At 39.9% G+C, this 13,656-nt stretch overlaps 2 protein-coding genes across 2 annotated transcripts; both read right to left on the bottom strand.

Moving 5' to 3' along the window:
* Window positions 1-743: 743 nt before the first annotated feature.
* On the bottom strand, window positions 744-7,674 carry exosc1 (exosome component 1). The gene is made up of 8 exons (XM_042485225.2): window positions 7,579-7,674; window positions 5,810-5,925; window positions 5,516-5,590; window positions 5,311-5,399; window positions 5,191-5,224; window positions 3,432-3,482; window positions 3,013-3,097; window positions 744-1,972 (listed from the first exon to the last, which is right to left on the bottom strand). Exons 1-8 carry the CDS (start codon window positions 7,604-7,606, stop codon window positions 1,866-1,868), a joined length of 585 nt encoding a protein of 194 aa, XP_042341159.1. The 5' UTR covers window positions 7,607-7,674; the 3' UTR covers window positions 744-1,865.
* A 1,464-nt stretch (window positions 7,675-9,138) lies between these two features.
* On the bottom strand, window positions 9,139-13,599 carry pgam1b (phosphoglycerate mutase 1b). The gene is made up of 4 exons (XM_042485045.2): window positions 13,237-13,599; window positions 11,722-11,996; window positions 11,430-11,610; window positions 9,139-9,789 (listed from the first exon to the last, which is right to left on the bottom strand). Exons 1-4 carry the CDS (start codon window positions 13,373-13,375, stop codon window positions 9,620-9,622), a joined length of 765 nt encoding a protein of 254 aa, XP_042340979.1. The 5' UTR covers window positions 13,376-13,599; the 3' UTR covers window positions 9,139-9,619.
* Window positions 13,600-13,656: the final 57 nt, after the last annotated feature.

Here is a 13,656-nt window from a genome sequence, read left to right as displayed (position 1 = left end):
TTAATGAAAAAAATTAACTGAACATCATTTTATCATAAGAGTTTAGGCAATTTAAGTAGGTCACTGTTTACCCTGAATATATATATATATATATATATATATATATATATAAATAAATATGTTTTTCTAACTTCAGTTCTTTGTTAAATGTGTTCCCAAGATTTTTTTATCCATTTAATACTTGAATAGATAAATCTGTCAGGAACATCACACAACAAGAGTTATGTTTCTGTCAAATGTATTATTTAAGAGGGAACAATGTAAATTAATCCACATTCAAAAAATGAAAATGCATCCAAGTTGGCCAATTCATTCAAGAGCTAATTGTCAACACTAGTTCCTTCGCCTGATGTTAATAAGCTGTGTGCTGTCCAACATGGACAGCTAAAACTGTTATTCAGACATTGATACAAAAGTACATCTAGTCTGTGATTTAAGGGCAGACAAGGGGTGTATCATCCACATTGTTAGCAAAATGACCAGATAGCATTCCCCTTGTTACCCTCTGCCTATGGGTCTGCACCAAGACTGTTGGAAAGAGATTCTGAGCTTTTTAATATCAGTATTGTTTTTGCACTCCACACAGACAAACCAAAATATGTTAAATTACACAATAACCACCACCTAGCCACAATTTTGAGAAATTTTGAGTTTGCAGTACTGTGGCAGCAAAGACACATGACAGAGTCCAGTGGCTTTCTTAACTTGAATCAGTCTGGCTAAAAAGACAAAACTCGCACTGATGGCTTCAATAGTCATTTTATTTCGATCTTGCACATGAATGACATCTGCTTTAAAGTGTAGAAGGAATTAGGAAAGTCAAAGTAAGCTTTACTTCAAAGATAAAATAGAAAGATTTATGCTTGTTTGTAGGCTCAAGATCATTTAGTTTTGAAAATAAGCAGGAAAACAAAAAAGAAATATCAGACTATCATACGCTGATCTTCAATATTCCGCACGTTGGTAGCTGTGTTGTAATTCTGATTGAACATCAGGCTCTCAGAATCACATCTACTCTCCTTTAAAACTGCTGTGTGGACAACATTTGTCCATCAGTTTACCTGAAACTGAGAGGAAAGGAGTATGAAACTGGACCTGAGGAAATTTATGTTTTTGTTCTTGTAATGAACCAAAAAACAAAAAAAAAAAAAAGCAGTCCGTTGCATACATGACATCACACAGAAGAAGTTTCAAAGTGCAGCAACTTTGGTTGAACTCACCTGATTTTAAAGTAAAAACAGCCACTGCCCTTTAAATAATCTCTCTGGTTACAAAATGCAGCCCGGGCCTTGTCTTAACCAAGCACCCGGCAACATGCACCAACTGCTTCATCCTTCCAGTGACCTGATGATCAGCCATAATACTTTTTTTCAACAGAGTAAGAAAAAAAAAAAAAAAGACTGTTCTTCACTCGGCACAAAATTCTTACGCTTTTAGCTTCTCAACATGGTGGTCACTCAGGAAGTTTGGCAGTTGCAATGTAACATCCCGAGTTAGTTCTCATCAGGTTGCCAACAAGCAATTGAAAGACAACTTTAAAACCCCCTGATGCTGGCACATGCACAGACTTCAGTTTAAAAATGTCTTCACAACAATCGCTACATCGTTCAGAATATTTCCCGTCAGTTTGGTCCTACGCTGCTTCAGTGTTTTTAAGCTGGCACAATCAAATGATGACACTATGTGCAGAGGGAACGCTATTTAAAAAACACTTAAGAAAGACACAAAACCAGAAAGTAGCCAACAATACGCATGTCGTCCAGTCTCTCAGAAAACCTCCGAAACAGAGTCGCAAGGCTACGTGACGACAGGGAGTGAAAGGAGGAGGGGAAGCTGTGTGTTCCTTGTGTTAGAAAGAGGTTGTCTCATGCCTGTAGATACTCCGGCTGCACTCGCGCAACTTTGCGGAACTCTTTGCCGTGTGTCCGCGGGCACTGCATCTCACACCAGGAGATGGGAACCATCTGGGCACCTGGTTCACAGAGGGAAACGTGACAAAATGAAAAAGTCAACATATTGTATCACCATACTGTTACCAGCACAATACGTTTTCAAAAGCCTAAAGAGTTGGAAACTACACAATTATAAAGCATTAATTCGTTCTGCAGTGTTGTCACCTCAAAAATCTGAATGCAATGCAAATACAAGCAGCCAAACATCTTTTCAGATCGGGTAGGATATCACACTTTCTTACTTTGTTATTCGCGCTAAGGACACTATAAATATATACAAGAAAAATAAAAATCTTTTACTGACTCATGTCACCTGACCGGGTACAGAGAAGCTGCACGACTTCTCATGTCTGAGGTTAAGATAAGATTCATTTGGTGCTCCTCTCGCACAATTTCTGTATCACCAAATCTCAGTAATTGTGTTTGAGTTTTGCCACTTCCGTTGCTGTCAAGAGTAGCAAATTAATTGGACTGAAAGCACCACAACTCTCCATCATGTCTCTCACATTGCTCTACAAAAAATACTTGGTTGCAAGAGTTGCACAGATCAGTCGAATAATAACTTAGTCGATCCAAAGAAAATTAATCACCAACTACTTTGACACTCGTTTCAGTCAATTTCAAGCAAAAATGTCAAACATTTGCTGGTTCGAGCTTGCTGCTTTACTTTGTCATTTATGATGGTAAATGAGTCATTGGGTTTTGGACTATTTCTCGGACAAAAGAAGCTATTTGAAGACATCACTGTGGTCTTATAGACCAAACAGCTATGAAAAAATGACTAATCACTCATGAAAATAATCATGAGTTGCAGGCCTATTGGTTACAAGATCATGGATGACTGTACTGGCACTCCTCTAAAATTCTGCCAAACTGCAGTAACACTCCAGCAAATGCTTGACAAATATGGCATCACTAAACAAGTGACACTAACAGTCTCCAGCTATCTAGGCAGTCACTCTTGCACCACCTTGTGTTTGAACAAGATACCATCACTTTGTGCTGGAAACTCTGTTTCTCCTCAAAAAGGAAAGCATTGATTAATTGAGCATCATGTTACCTGCTTCACTGTGTGCCACCACCACCCCCAGTTCGTTCTCTGCTGTTGTCAACAGGTAGTTAGACTGCACGTCACCTAGAGAAATCTGACATCGCAGGTCAAGGGTTAATGCCGCAGTTAATGAAATAGCAAGCACCCACACTACTAAAGCGGAGCTGTTTTTTTTCACTCAGTGAATATCTAAAGGTGGTTGTGATTATTTCTACGAGTAACAATTGAAAATGTGAATCTGTCAAACACGCAGATCACAATAGCAAGACTTGGTGACCTCAGAGGTGATTTCGTTTACTATACCTGAGTCATTAAAGTTTAGGAATTTCACCGGAGAAAGTAGATGGTTCGTGAGTTGAATAGGTTTCATCTCTTACTCTTAAGAAAGGTATTTATTTGTCTCAGACCCAAAAACAGGGGAAGGATACAACTTTCGCCAAGACGATGTCGCCAGGTCTGAAGCTTTTGTATGTCTCCACCTGTAAGAATTAAGACAAATGTTTTCAGCTAAACACTTCATCTTAGATTAAAGCTGTAGTTAGTAGCTTTTATAAAAAATCAACTTTTTAACTGAAACTGTCAGTATATCTGCACAGTAGTACATGAGACTGATAATCTGTTAAAAAAGAAGTTCCTGTACTCTTTATCTTTGTAGGGCTTCTAATGGCATTAGCGTACGCAAACGAAAACAATCAGAGCTAAGGACTTTCTAATGCAGCTGCCAATCCTGTCAAATGATCAAACTTGGCAGCCCTGATCAAATATGAATCGAGATTCTGCTGCTGCATCGCCACTTTCTCACCTCAAATGTTTTCAGAAACATACTTCAGCATACAGTCTAGCTGTTAACTAAGGAAGTTGGTGCGACCATTGGGCAGTGCTTGGTATATCATTCACCTGTTTCTGGTCACAAGCTTTCTCATTCTGCAGCTCTTTTTTGTGTTCATTTTCACCTTTTTGCCTTAATTTTATAGGATGGCTTAAGCGTGGGGGTCGACATGCAGTGAAGGGCCACAGATGATCGTCGAACCTGCAGCTGCTGAGACGAAGTGAGTAGCTGGGCGCTCCATTTCATTGCTAAACAGTACACTAAAATATGTTTCTAAAAATACTTGGGGGGAGAAGCAGACAATGCAGTAACAGGATCTTGATTAATATTTGATCAGCACTGCCTAGTTTGACAATCTGACCGCAGCTCATGAGCAGTGACTGACGTGTTAAAGCTACATCTCCAGAGACTCCTCGGCTCTGATTGGTTGTTCCCTACACCACAGTGTATTATACCACAGAGTGGTGAAGGGATGATGTATTTTTGTAGGCCAACCAGGAAGTTAGCATCACACTGGTTCCTTTGTCAAAAACCTTATGGGATTTTTAAATGGGGTTTTCGGTTTTCGCCAAAAATAAGCTCTGTGAAGAACACAAGTTTATGAGATTTACACGTTTTGTTCAGCATGATAATCTTCACAGGTGAACACCACTTTTGTGTGTTTTGAAGCGTAAATGAAATCGCCAGAGGCAAAAAGCTATTGTTAGGCTAAAGGATATACACGAAGTACATCGAGGTCGCTTGACTTCAACGTCACCACTACAAACACTGTGAAATCACGTTAAACACGATCGAAAAACATTATTAACAGATAAATCTACAAGTTCGAGTGCAACAATGTAAAGCTGTAAAGGTGGACAAGTGGGCTTAATGAGTTTCTGTGTCCGGTGTGATGACGTCGAACGTCCCAGACAAACACTGTTGTCCCATTTAGCCACTTGTTAGCAACCGCCTTTTTTAAGACGAGTAAAACCTTAAAAGTTCAAAAATCTGGTTTAAGCGGACGTATTTTATGTTGCAGAACAAAACGTCTAAATATCTTTAGCCTGTGTTAACCAGAGACTTTATTTAAGACATTTTACCGAAAACCCTTAGACTTTAAGACGAGGGCCACGGAAGAGCAAAACGGCTAACGGACTTCCGCGTTTTAGGACTCATAACTTCACCACTCTATTAGAGGCAATAGCAGAGGAGGCGGAACATGATTTTTTTGTTTTTTGTTGTCTCATGTACTTCCTTGCAGAATATATTGACAGTTTCATCAAATATGGCAAAAGTTATTTCCATAAAAGTTACCGACTTTAGCTTTAATGAGTAAATGTCTGATGATCCGGTTTAATACATGGATTCAAACACACCTTGTCTTTCTCTGTTGCACGCACGTCTTCTTTCCTGCAGGCAGAGGGAGTGGGCTCAGTTTTGGGAATGACAGAGAAATACGGCGTAAAACATTGCTTCACTATGTAGACAGTTTTTACCTGATTGTCCCTCTGAAGCGGTCCTTCAGCGGTGTGGAGCCTACATAAAGGATGTGGACCTTGGCAAACCTGGGGTTGATGCTGGTCACCTGTCCAAACAAAGAACAGTAAAGATCGAGACAAACCAGAAATCTACATCTAAACTTTGCAGGATCGATTTATCAGATCATCTACTTGTAAACACATGTCTGATTGCAATACATACCTTACAGGTGACTATTGCTCCTACATCTGGTAGTAATTGTGTTTCTGTTTCCCTCACCACTGAGATCACTGGCAACTAGAAAAAAGACAAAAATGTTATGATTCAGGTTCAAAAGAGCCCGAAGAAAATAACTCACACTAAAACATGCTGCATATTTCCCCACAAGCACTGAACAAACACACTTCTGTTCAGTCACATTCACAAACGTTGCGTAATATCTTTACTCTGGCACTCCTACATGTCTTCTGCAGCTTTCCCCACCTCCCTCCTACCCACACCAGCCACACCCCTCACCTCCTCTCCCTCATTTTTCCTGAGCACGTATCCTGCTAGTGAGGAGTAAATGTAGCCGTGCCGTAGATAAACTCCTGTGCCGGGAATACAGTCTTCTACACTGCATAGCTTGTCACCTGGAGATAAAGAGGAGAGAGACAGAGGAGATGTTGCAGAAAGGTTTTGATATACTTCGGTGTTTTTTTGAGTGGAGGTGGACCATCTCTGCTTAAGTCAGAATATAATGATATGCTTTACAAACTGTGGGATTAAACATTAACCTGTGGAGGAAAACAATGCAAATTCAAAATATTTAATGTTTAATATTTAATTAGTGTTGTTTTTAATTAGTCTGTCATCTGCTACAGGAAGACAGAATGACCACAAAGCAACACAAAATAACTCAAACACTCAAAACAACCACAAAGAGACACATAACAAGCACAAAGAGACAAAAAAAAAACCCACAATGAGACATTTAATGATTACAAAGCAACACAAAGTCACACAAAACCACACAAAATTACTACAAAGAGACTCAAAACAACCACAAGGAGACACAAAACAACCACATAGAGATGCTTAACATCCACAAAGTGACACAAAACAACCACAAAACAACCACAAAGACACACAAAACAACCACAAAGACACACAAAACAACCACAAGGAGACACAAAACAACCACAAGGAGACACAAAACACCCACATAGAGATGCTTAACATCCACAAAACAACCACAAAGACACATAAAACAACCACAAAGTGACACAAAACAACCACAAAGACACTCAAAACAACCACAAAGACACTCAAAACAACCACAAAGACACACAAAACAACTGAAAAGAGACACTAAACAACCACAAGGAGAGACACAACATAGCAAAAGACACAAAATCTGTCTTGTACCTATGTAGATAAGCCTGTGTCTTGTAACCCACCCAAATCATGAGACAAGTTACGTCAGAAAGTGGTTGGATTACTACCTCAGCATAACATTTTTCTGCATCTCCAGACTTTTAACAACAGCGTTATAGGGTTAAACTAGTGGCAGGTTTACTCGTGAGACTCTGAAGAACACCCTCACACATGATAAAAGTGAAACCAATCACAGTCCTATCTGCACACAGGATATAACTTATCTCCTAAAACACTATCTCCAAAGCTGTCACTCACCTAAGGAGAACAGTTATTGCTCTAGATTTCATAATCTGATCCCTCTGAGCTCTTTAAACTGGTGTTTATCATAAAAGTTTCACACACCCAAAAGCTCACTGTCAGATCTCAGGCAGTTCATGAGTCTGAAACATTTCTGTTGACATTTCCTTTTGCTAACCGCACAATACAACTGAGGATTTCACATGGCTGAGTCAAAACAAGTGAGGGAAGGAATGCTGCTGTCCCGCCTGAGGCGATGGGCAGGGCAGGAGATGAAACCTGCCGTGAAAAGTAAAAGTGCTCACACCCTGCACAACCGTGGTCTTTACCCTCAAACATTGGGATTTAACAGCTCTCAACTCACCTACAACGTTTTTTGTTTACCTGATACACACAGACGTGCGTATAAAGTAAGTGAAATGTAAGTTGAGCTGCGCTAGAAGCCAAAGCCCAAACAACGCATGGCAGCTGGAAATAATTAAAAGCGTTTTACACTGTCAGACTGCAGCGTAACTACGTTTTCCAACAACTCAGCGACGTTTACAAAAGCCAATATTCGCACTGAGGGAGAAAAGGTTGGGTTAAACCACATTTTAATTAATTTTAATAGCAAAGGTTGCGGGACTCACCTGGAACACACAGCTTCATGGGCGACATGTTTTCGAGAAGAGCAGATCATTCGCCGATTGGCTGACACGAGGGGTATTAGTCGACTCTGATTGGCTGATCTCACGCTGAGCGGAAGGAAAATAAGGGCAGCTCGGGCCGCCATGTTTGTTGAGGCACACATGGGCACATGCAGGCAAGGCTGCCTCACAAAGACAAACGCACACACAGTTTAACAGGCTGTAAAGCCCACTGTATGTACAGTTTCTACAACAGCAGCTTACAATAACAATACTTATACTAATACTAGCCTACTACTACTACTGCTACTACTACTACTAATAATAATAATCAATTGTATCACAATAACGGTCTTATTGACAATTATGAAATCATGTTTTTAATGCACATTTTGGATGGTATTGTGTTTTAATATTGAATTTGTCAGTTCATACTAGGTTATTTAATGGGAGACACTACAGGCAAATAGCATAACATGTTTAACATACAAATATCAATATGAAACTTTGCCAGTTGATTACTTCTAATAAGACAATTATTTTTCATATAACTGAGGTATCATCTGAGGTTATTTTAAATGTACAAATCAGCCATTATCTAGTTTGGAAGTTTTCTTTCCACCAGTTTTAAAGAAGAATTTTATGGAAGCAAAATAGCCACAAATCACAAAACTGACCTGTGTTCACCTCATGTGTTTCTTTATCTACTCAGATATTGTTTTTGTTAGTATGCTATGCCATGTAATTTCCATCTAACTTTCTGATTTGATTAGCTGGTGATGTTATTTTACATTTGATGTCTGTATCTTTTTTTTTGTTTGTTTTGTTTTCACATGTAGCTGTAAGTGTATCTGGAAATGTACTGATGTGTGAGGGGGAATAAAACTACTTATTTTAGGGGAGAATATAATGGTAAAGAGCAGCTACAACTGAATATTCCTGGTTAGGCTACTTAGTCCATAACAGCGGTTGTATTTAGCAAATGTTGACAGCAACATAGGTAGAGATTTTATTGAGGATTACAGGGGCACCTCTCCTCCTGAAACTGGGACCCCAAATTAAAACATGAAAGTGGCGGAGTACTTAAATGTTGACAAAAAAAGACATTCTCATTATAAATTGGTGCAGAGGAGGCACGCATTGGTGAATACAAATTCACCAGAATGCAGGAAATAAGATGTTTGATGCCCAAAACTTTCTAGTTTTGTAGTATCCCTGTAGTATCAGTATAATACTGATAATACATGCCATTTGTTATGTATGCAGCATACTCTCCCTTCAAAACTAACATTTTTTGGGTGACCTCTAGCTCTCCTGGTAGAGCATGCGCCACATGCAATGAGGCCTTAGCAGCAGCCCGAGTTCAACTCCAGCCTATAGCACTTTGCTGTGTGTCATTCCCCCTCTCTCTTCCACATTTCTAAAAAAAACAACCCAAAACTAAGATCTTTACAACTATTTATCACGAGAAACTACACCTGATCAACTTCTCCGTAACTATCTTGCTCATGAAGACAGATTAGATATTCATGCTAGAAAATAACATCAGTCAGTGAAAAAAGATTTCATCACAAAATGGCTCACAACATTTATTCTGTTCCTCACAATGCCACAGCAAACAAAAAATCAGCAGTGCAGAGCGTATCAACTTGCCCTTCTAATAACAGCCAGTGTTTCTCTATAGGTTATGCTGCTCCCACTTAGCTTCACCTACATGGATAAAAAACATGGAGGAATACATGGGATAACTCTGCACGGTTAGTTTATGTTAGGTCCTATTCGCTGGTCCCAAATTTTGTATTTTGGTTAGTACTTATTATCCATATTACAGCTGATATCTATTGGGTCATAATGGCGTGTATGTTTGTCACGAAATAAAGACCAATCAAATCAATTTTATGATATCAAAATAAAGTGCACATTGTGTGTCTGTGTGTGCGCAAGTCTGTGACGACAGTAACAGTAAATGACCTTGTAATAACTTGATAACTGAACAGCACATGATTGTTGTGTACTCTAGCTCATCCAGCGTGAGGGGGGGGGTCTATTTCTTGGCTTTGCCCTGAGCAGCCACAGCTGCCATGGCCTTCTTGACGGTCTCCTCGTCTCCCAGGAACTGCATGGGTCCTACAGGCTTCAGGCTCTCGTCCAGCTCGTACACAATGGGGATACCTGTCGGCAGGTTCAGCTCCATGATGGCCTCCTCTGACATACCTGGGAAAAAGTAACACACATGTAGAGCTTATAGTCCAAATGCTGCAGGGATCACGGTTCCCACACATTTTCATGGACATTTCCATGACATTTCAAAGACCTCAAAAAAAAAAAAAAAATATATATATATATATATATATATATATATATATATATATATACACACATATATATATATATATATATATATATATATATACATATATACATATATAATTTATTTATTTTTTTAAAATTTAACATGACATTCAAACTCTTTCCAGACCTAATTTCACTGGCCCACATGATGGCGACTGGTGGTTTTTAAAGAAAACATGCCTTTAAAAAATTTGAAGAAAAAAAAATCACCCCCAAATTTTAAGTTTCTATAAAAATTGCTGGAAATTAAAAACAGAAAAAAATATTGCCAAAACTTTTTAAACTTTCTGCTGGCTGACTTTTTAATATCAAAAATAAAAAGGAAAAAAAAAATTGTGACTTTTTTTTTCAGAAAACATTGGCATATTCACAAAACATGAACATACTAAAGCGTTGTCAGCAACAGAAAATACATTCACTGTTACACTATATTAATGATTAATGAAATTTAATCTATTACACACAACATGATTTTGCCAAAACTTCCGATGATTTTCACTATTTCCCTGGCTTTTCTAGGCATAAAAATGTGATTGTGAAATTCCCTGACTTTTCCAGGTTTTCCATGACCATGGGAACCCTGATGGATATGCCTGCCATACATCTGTTTAGACTGAGACAGGCCAGTTTCATTTGAAGTGGTTAAGTATTTTCTGAATACCTTAATACAGAGAGGATTGCATGGATAACATTTAATAAGGGTGTAAGGATATGCATTATAGAACCATAAAAAATACTTTTACACTTATTCTTTGTCCATTACTCCTAATTTTGCTGGACAGAAGGTTAAATGAATTCTTCACCACACAAATAAACATGTGTATATCAATTACTCGACCTGTGTGAGGGCTCTCTGTTTGGGAAGTACGGAGCATATGACTGAATAAATGAGACTTGGACTTGACTTCACAAGTTGTCTTAGGAGAGTTTTAGGCAGATTTGGGAGGTGAAGTATTTCTTTTTTTTTGACCATGCCTAATGAGACAGAAACAGGAAGGGCTTTATTGGGCTGACAGTGTTCCTGGGACAAAAAGGAAATTAAATGCCAATTTGTTTTCCCATGATAGTACGTGAACAACTGTTTGAGTGTTAAATGGGCATAAAACTGTCACTTGAGGCATGACTAAAATTCGAAATTTTGATAAAAGTAATTCTTTTTCATTCAAAAAAAAGTCGAAGGGCCAATGTAGTGCTGTGTAAATAACAACTCGAGATGCAGATAAATCAACTATCAGACCCACAGACAGCAATAAGAAAAATTCAGTCACTGAAAAGAAAACACTTACAGCCCACCTGTAAAAATAATTCAATAGATTTGGAATCTGTAATCAGTGATTTTGTAAAATAACTCTTTTGCTACTGTTTTATTATCTGAGAACCCCTTTATTCAGTGCTGACTAACATTAAGGTTATCAATAAATACAAACTTTCCTGAGTTTTACAGGGGATAAACACTTTTGGCCCAGGGCAGTGCCTTAAAAGCTCTCAGCTCCATCTCTTACCCTCAAGATGCTTGACGATGCCTCGGAGACTGTTGCCATGGGCAGCAATCAAAACCCTCTTTCCCTCTTTGATCTGTGGTACGATCACTTCGTCCCAGAAGGGCAGAGCCCTGGCGATGGTGTCCTTGAGGCTCTCACAGCTGGGAAGCTGGTCCTCCGTCAGATCGGCGTAACGCCGGTCCTGAAACAAAAGAGGAAGTTAATGTTATCACTTTTCAGCCGTGTGGCTTCACACTGATGTGATTAAGGTGTCTGCAGTTGTAAAACGGGATGTTTTCCTCAAGTGTCACACCTTGCTTATGGTCTGATAGAAGTCATGCCCCTCATCCATGGGTGGGGGAGGAACGTCGAAGGACCGCCTCCAGATCTTAACTTGAGCCTCTCCGTGTTTGGCTGCAGTTTCAGCCTTGTTCAGCCCAGTCAGGCCACCGTAGTGGCGCTCATTGAGGCGCCAGGTTCGATGGACGGGCAGCCACATCTGGTCGATGCTGTCCAGAACAAACCACAGGGTGCGGATGGCCCTCTTGAGGACAGAGGTGTAGCAAATGTCGAATTCATAGCCAGCATCTGAGGTGAATCAGACAGGAAATGATAGTTAATGTGAATATTCATTTGCATCTGAGACAAAGTGAGAAGTTTCACTAATAATAAAGAGCAGGGCAGCATTTTTTAGTTAAAGAGGGGGAAAAAAGTATCTTTCCATCTACATTCCACTTAACCCAGTAACAGGTGTGTGGATTCTTTGTTGCTTTCCTCACAGCATTTTGCTTAGTCACTGGCAGTGCTACAGTGGCAGACTGTGGGCTTGGCAAGGTGTGCCTGCAGAGGATTTTTGGGTCACAGAAAAACAAAAGGACTGTGCACCACATAGGAATAGGAAGTAATATCTCAAAATTAAACTGTCCTTGTCTGTCCTGTTTCCTCTCCATAATAGACAACATTTTACCGAGCAACCAGCAGTAATTTATACTGATAAAATGGGACAATCTTTGCTCAGCAGTCTGACCTTGTTCTCTATTATTCCTTATGTAGTGTTCATGTAAAGCAACTTTGGGTCCCATGAAATGCGTTATATAAACCCAAGCTATTATTATTATTATTATTATTATTATTATTATTATTATTATTATTATTAAATCTCAATTTTATTATGATGCCATGAGATGTCACATTTCGAGTTGGTCTGCTGACAGTGAAGTTATGGCTGAATTGGTGGGCTTGTGCACTTTTTGTTCTTATATTAAGTTGATTTAGACAAATGAAAACATAGTTGTTACTATTATTTACCATTTCTGCAGGTAAATGCTCCAAAATCCTATATACACTGGACTTTTGAGCTTACATTTATCACATGTAGTGTAAGTAAGTGTAGTTCTCTATATTTATCTTTACTGGATAGAGCTGAGGTAAGGAGAACCATAAACAAGGATCATATAGGCTAACACCAGGGGCCACCACGCTGTCCTGACTGATGTGTGGGACCAGCAGGGGCTCAAGGAATAAGGGGTCCAGCACAGGGCATCTGCGACAAATGTCTGATCAAAGCCTTAGCAGCATCTTAATCATCCAAGAATCACGTGGCCCTCTAGTTTGTCACTTCAAAGACTAACAGCAACCATAAATCCCAATAAACATAAAGATTTGGTCTGTACTCTCGTGTCCCCTGCTGCTGGCTCAGCCTGGCTCGTCTTGTGTCGCAGCGGGTCGGCTACCTGTTTCCGGCAGAGTTGCATAAGCACAGGCTTGAAAAGGATTAATCAAATGACAGAGAGAAAGCCCGATTAGGCCCTGTGACATTATCTGGTACCTTTCAGGGCCTGTCCTCCCCTCTTTGCCTCCTGCTCCCCGGTTTCACTCAGGTCCGCATCGAACCAGCCGCAGAAGCGGTTCTCCTGGTTCCAGCAGCTCTCCCCATGGCGGATCAGGACAAGCTTGTAGGCAGCCATCCTCACACCGATGCCCTCTACGCTGTATTTCCGGGAAATGTGGGGTAGGTGACTCCTCTTGAATCGCGGCAGCAACGTCCGCGGATTTGTCCTGCTTACGCCGCAACCCCAAAGACGGCCACAGAGAAGCCGCCGCAGTATGTTTGGAGGTCTGCAGGGATAGTTTGCTGTAGGTGAGTTGTCCGGCTTGTTCGAACTTGACAGATCTCACGCTTGACACGAGCTCTTTTCCTGCTGGTTTCCACCAATCAGAGGGCGAGCTGAGCAAGTCTGTGCGCCGC

This window comes from Plectropomus leopardus, chromosome 3 (genome assembly GCF_026936395.1).
Source record: "Plectropomus leopardus strain MGB_pleo_1.0 chromosome 3, ASM2693639v1, whole genome shotgun sequence".
Taxonomy (NCBI): domain Eukaryota; kingdom Metazoa; phylum Chordata; class Actinopteri; order Perciformes; family Serranidae; genus Plectropomus; species Plectropomus leopardus.
Note: the sequence above shows the minus strand (reverse complement) of the source record. Positions and strands in the feature narration are given on the sequence as shown.

Coding starts and splice junctions, on each gene's coding strand:
- exosc1 (XM_042485225.2), bottom strand. CDS start 7,606: ATGTCGCCCATGAAGCTGTGTGTTCCAG. Junction 5,926..7,578: donor CATGAAGCTGTGTGTTCCAG/GTGAGTCCCGCA, acceptor CTTTATCTCCAG/GTGACAAGCTATGCAGTGTA. Junction 5,225..5,310: donor CGCTTCAGAGGGACAATCAG/GTAAAAACTGTC, acceptor CTCTGCCTGCAG/GAAAGAAGACGTGCGTGCAA.
- pgam1b (XM_042485045.2), bottom strand. CDS start 13,375: ATGGCTGCCTACAAGCTTGTCCTGATCCGCCATGGGGAGAGCTGCTGG. Junction 11,611..11,721: donor TCTATCAGACCATAAGCAAG/GTGTGACACTTG, acceptor CTTTTGTTTCAG/GACCGGCGTTACGCCGATCT. Junction 9,790..11,429: donor CATCGTCAAGCATCTTGAGG/GTAAGAGATGGA, acceptor ACTTTTTCCCAG/GTATGTCAGAGGAGGCCATC.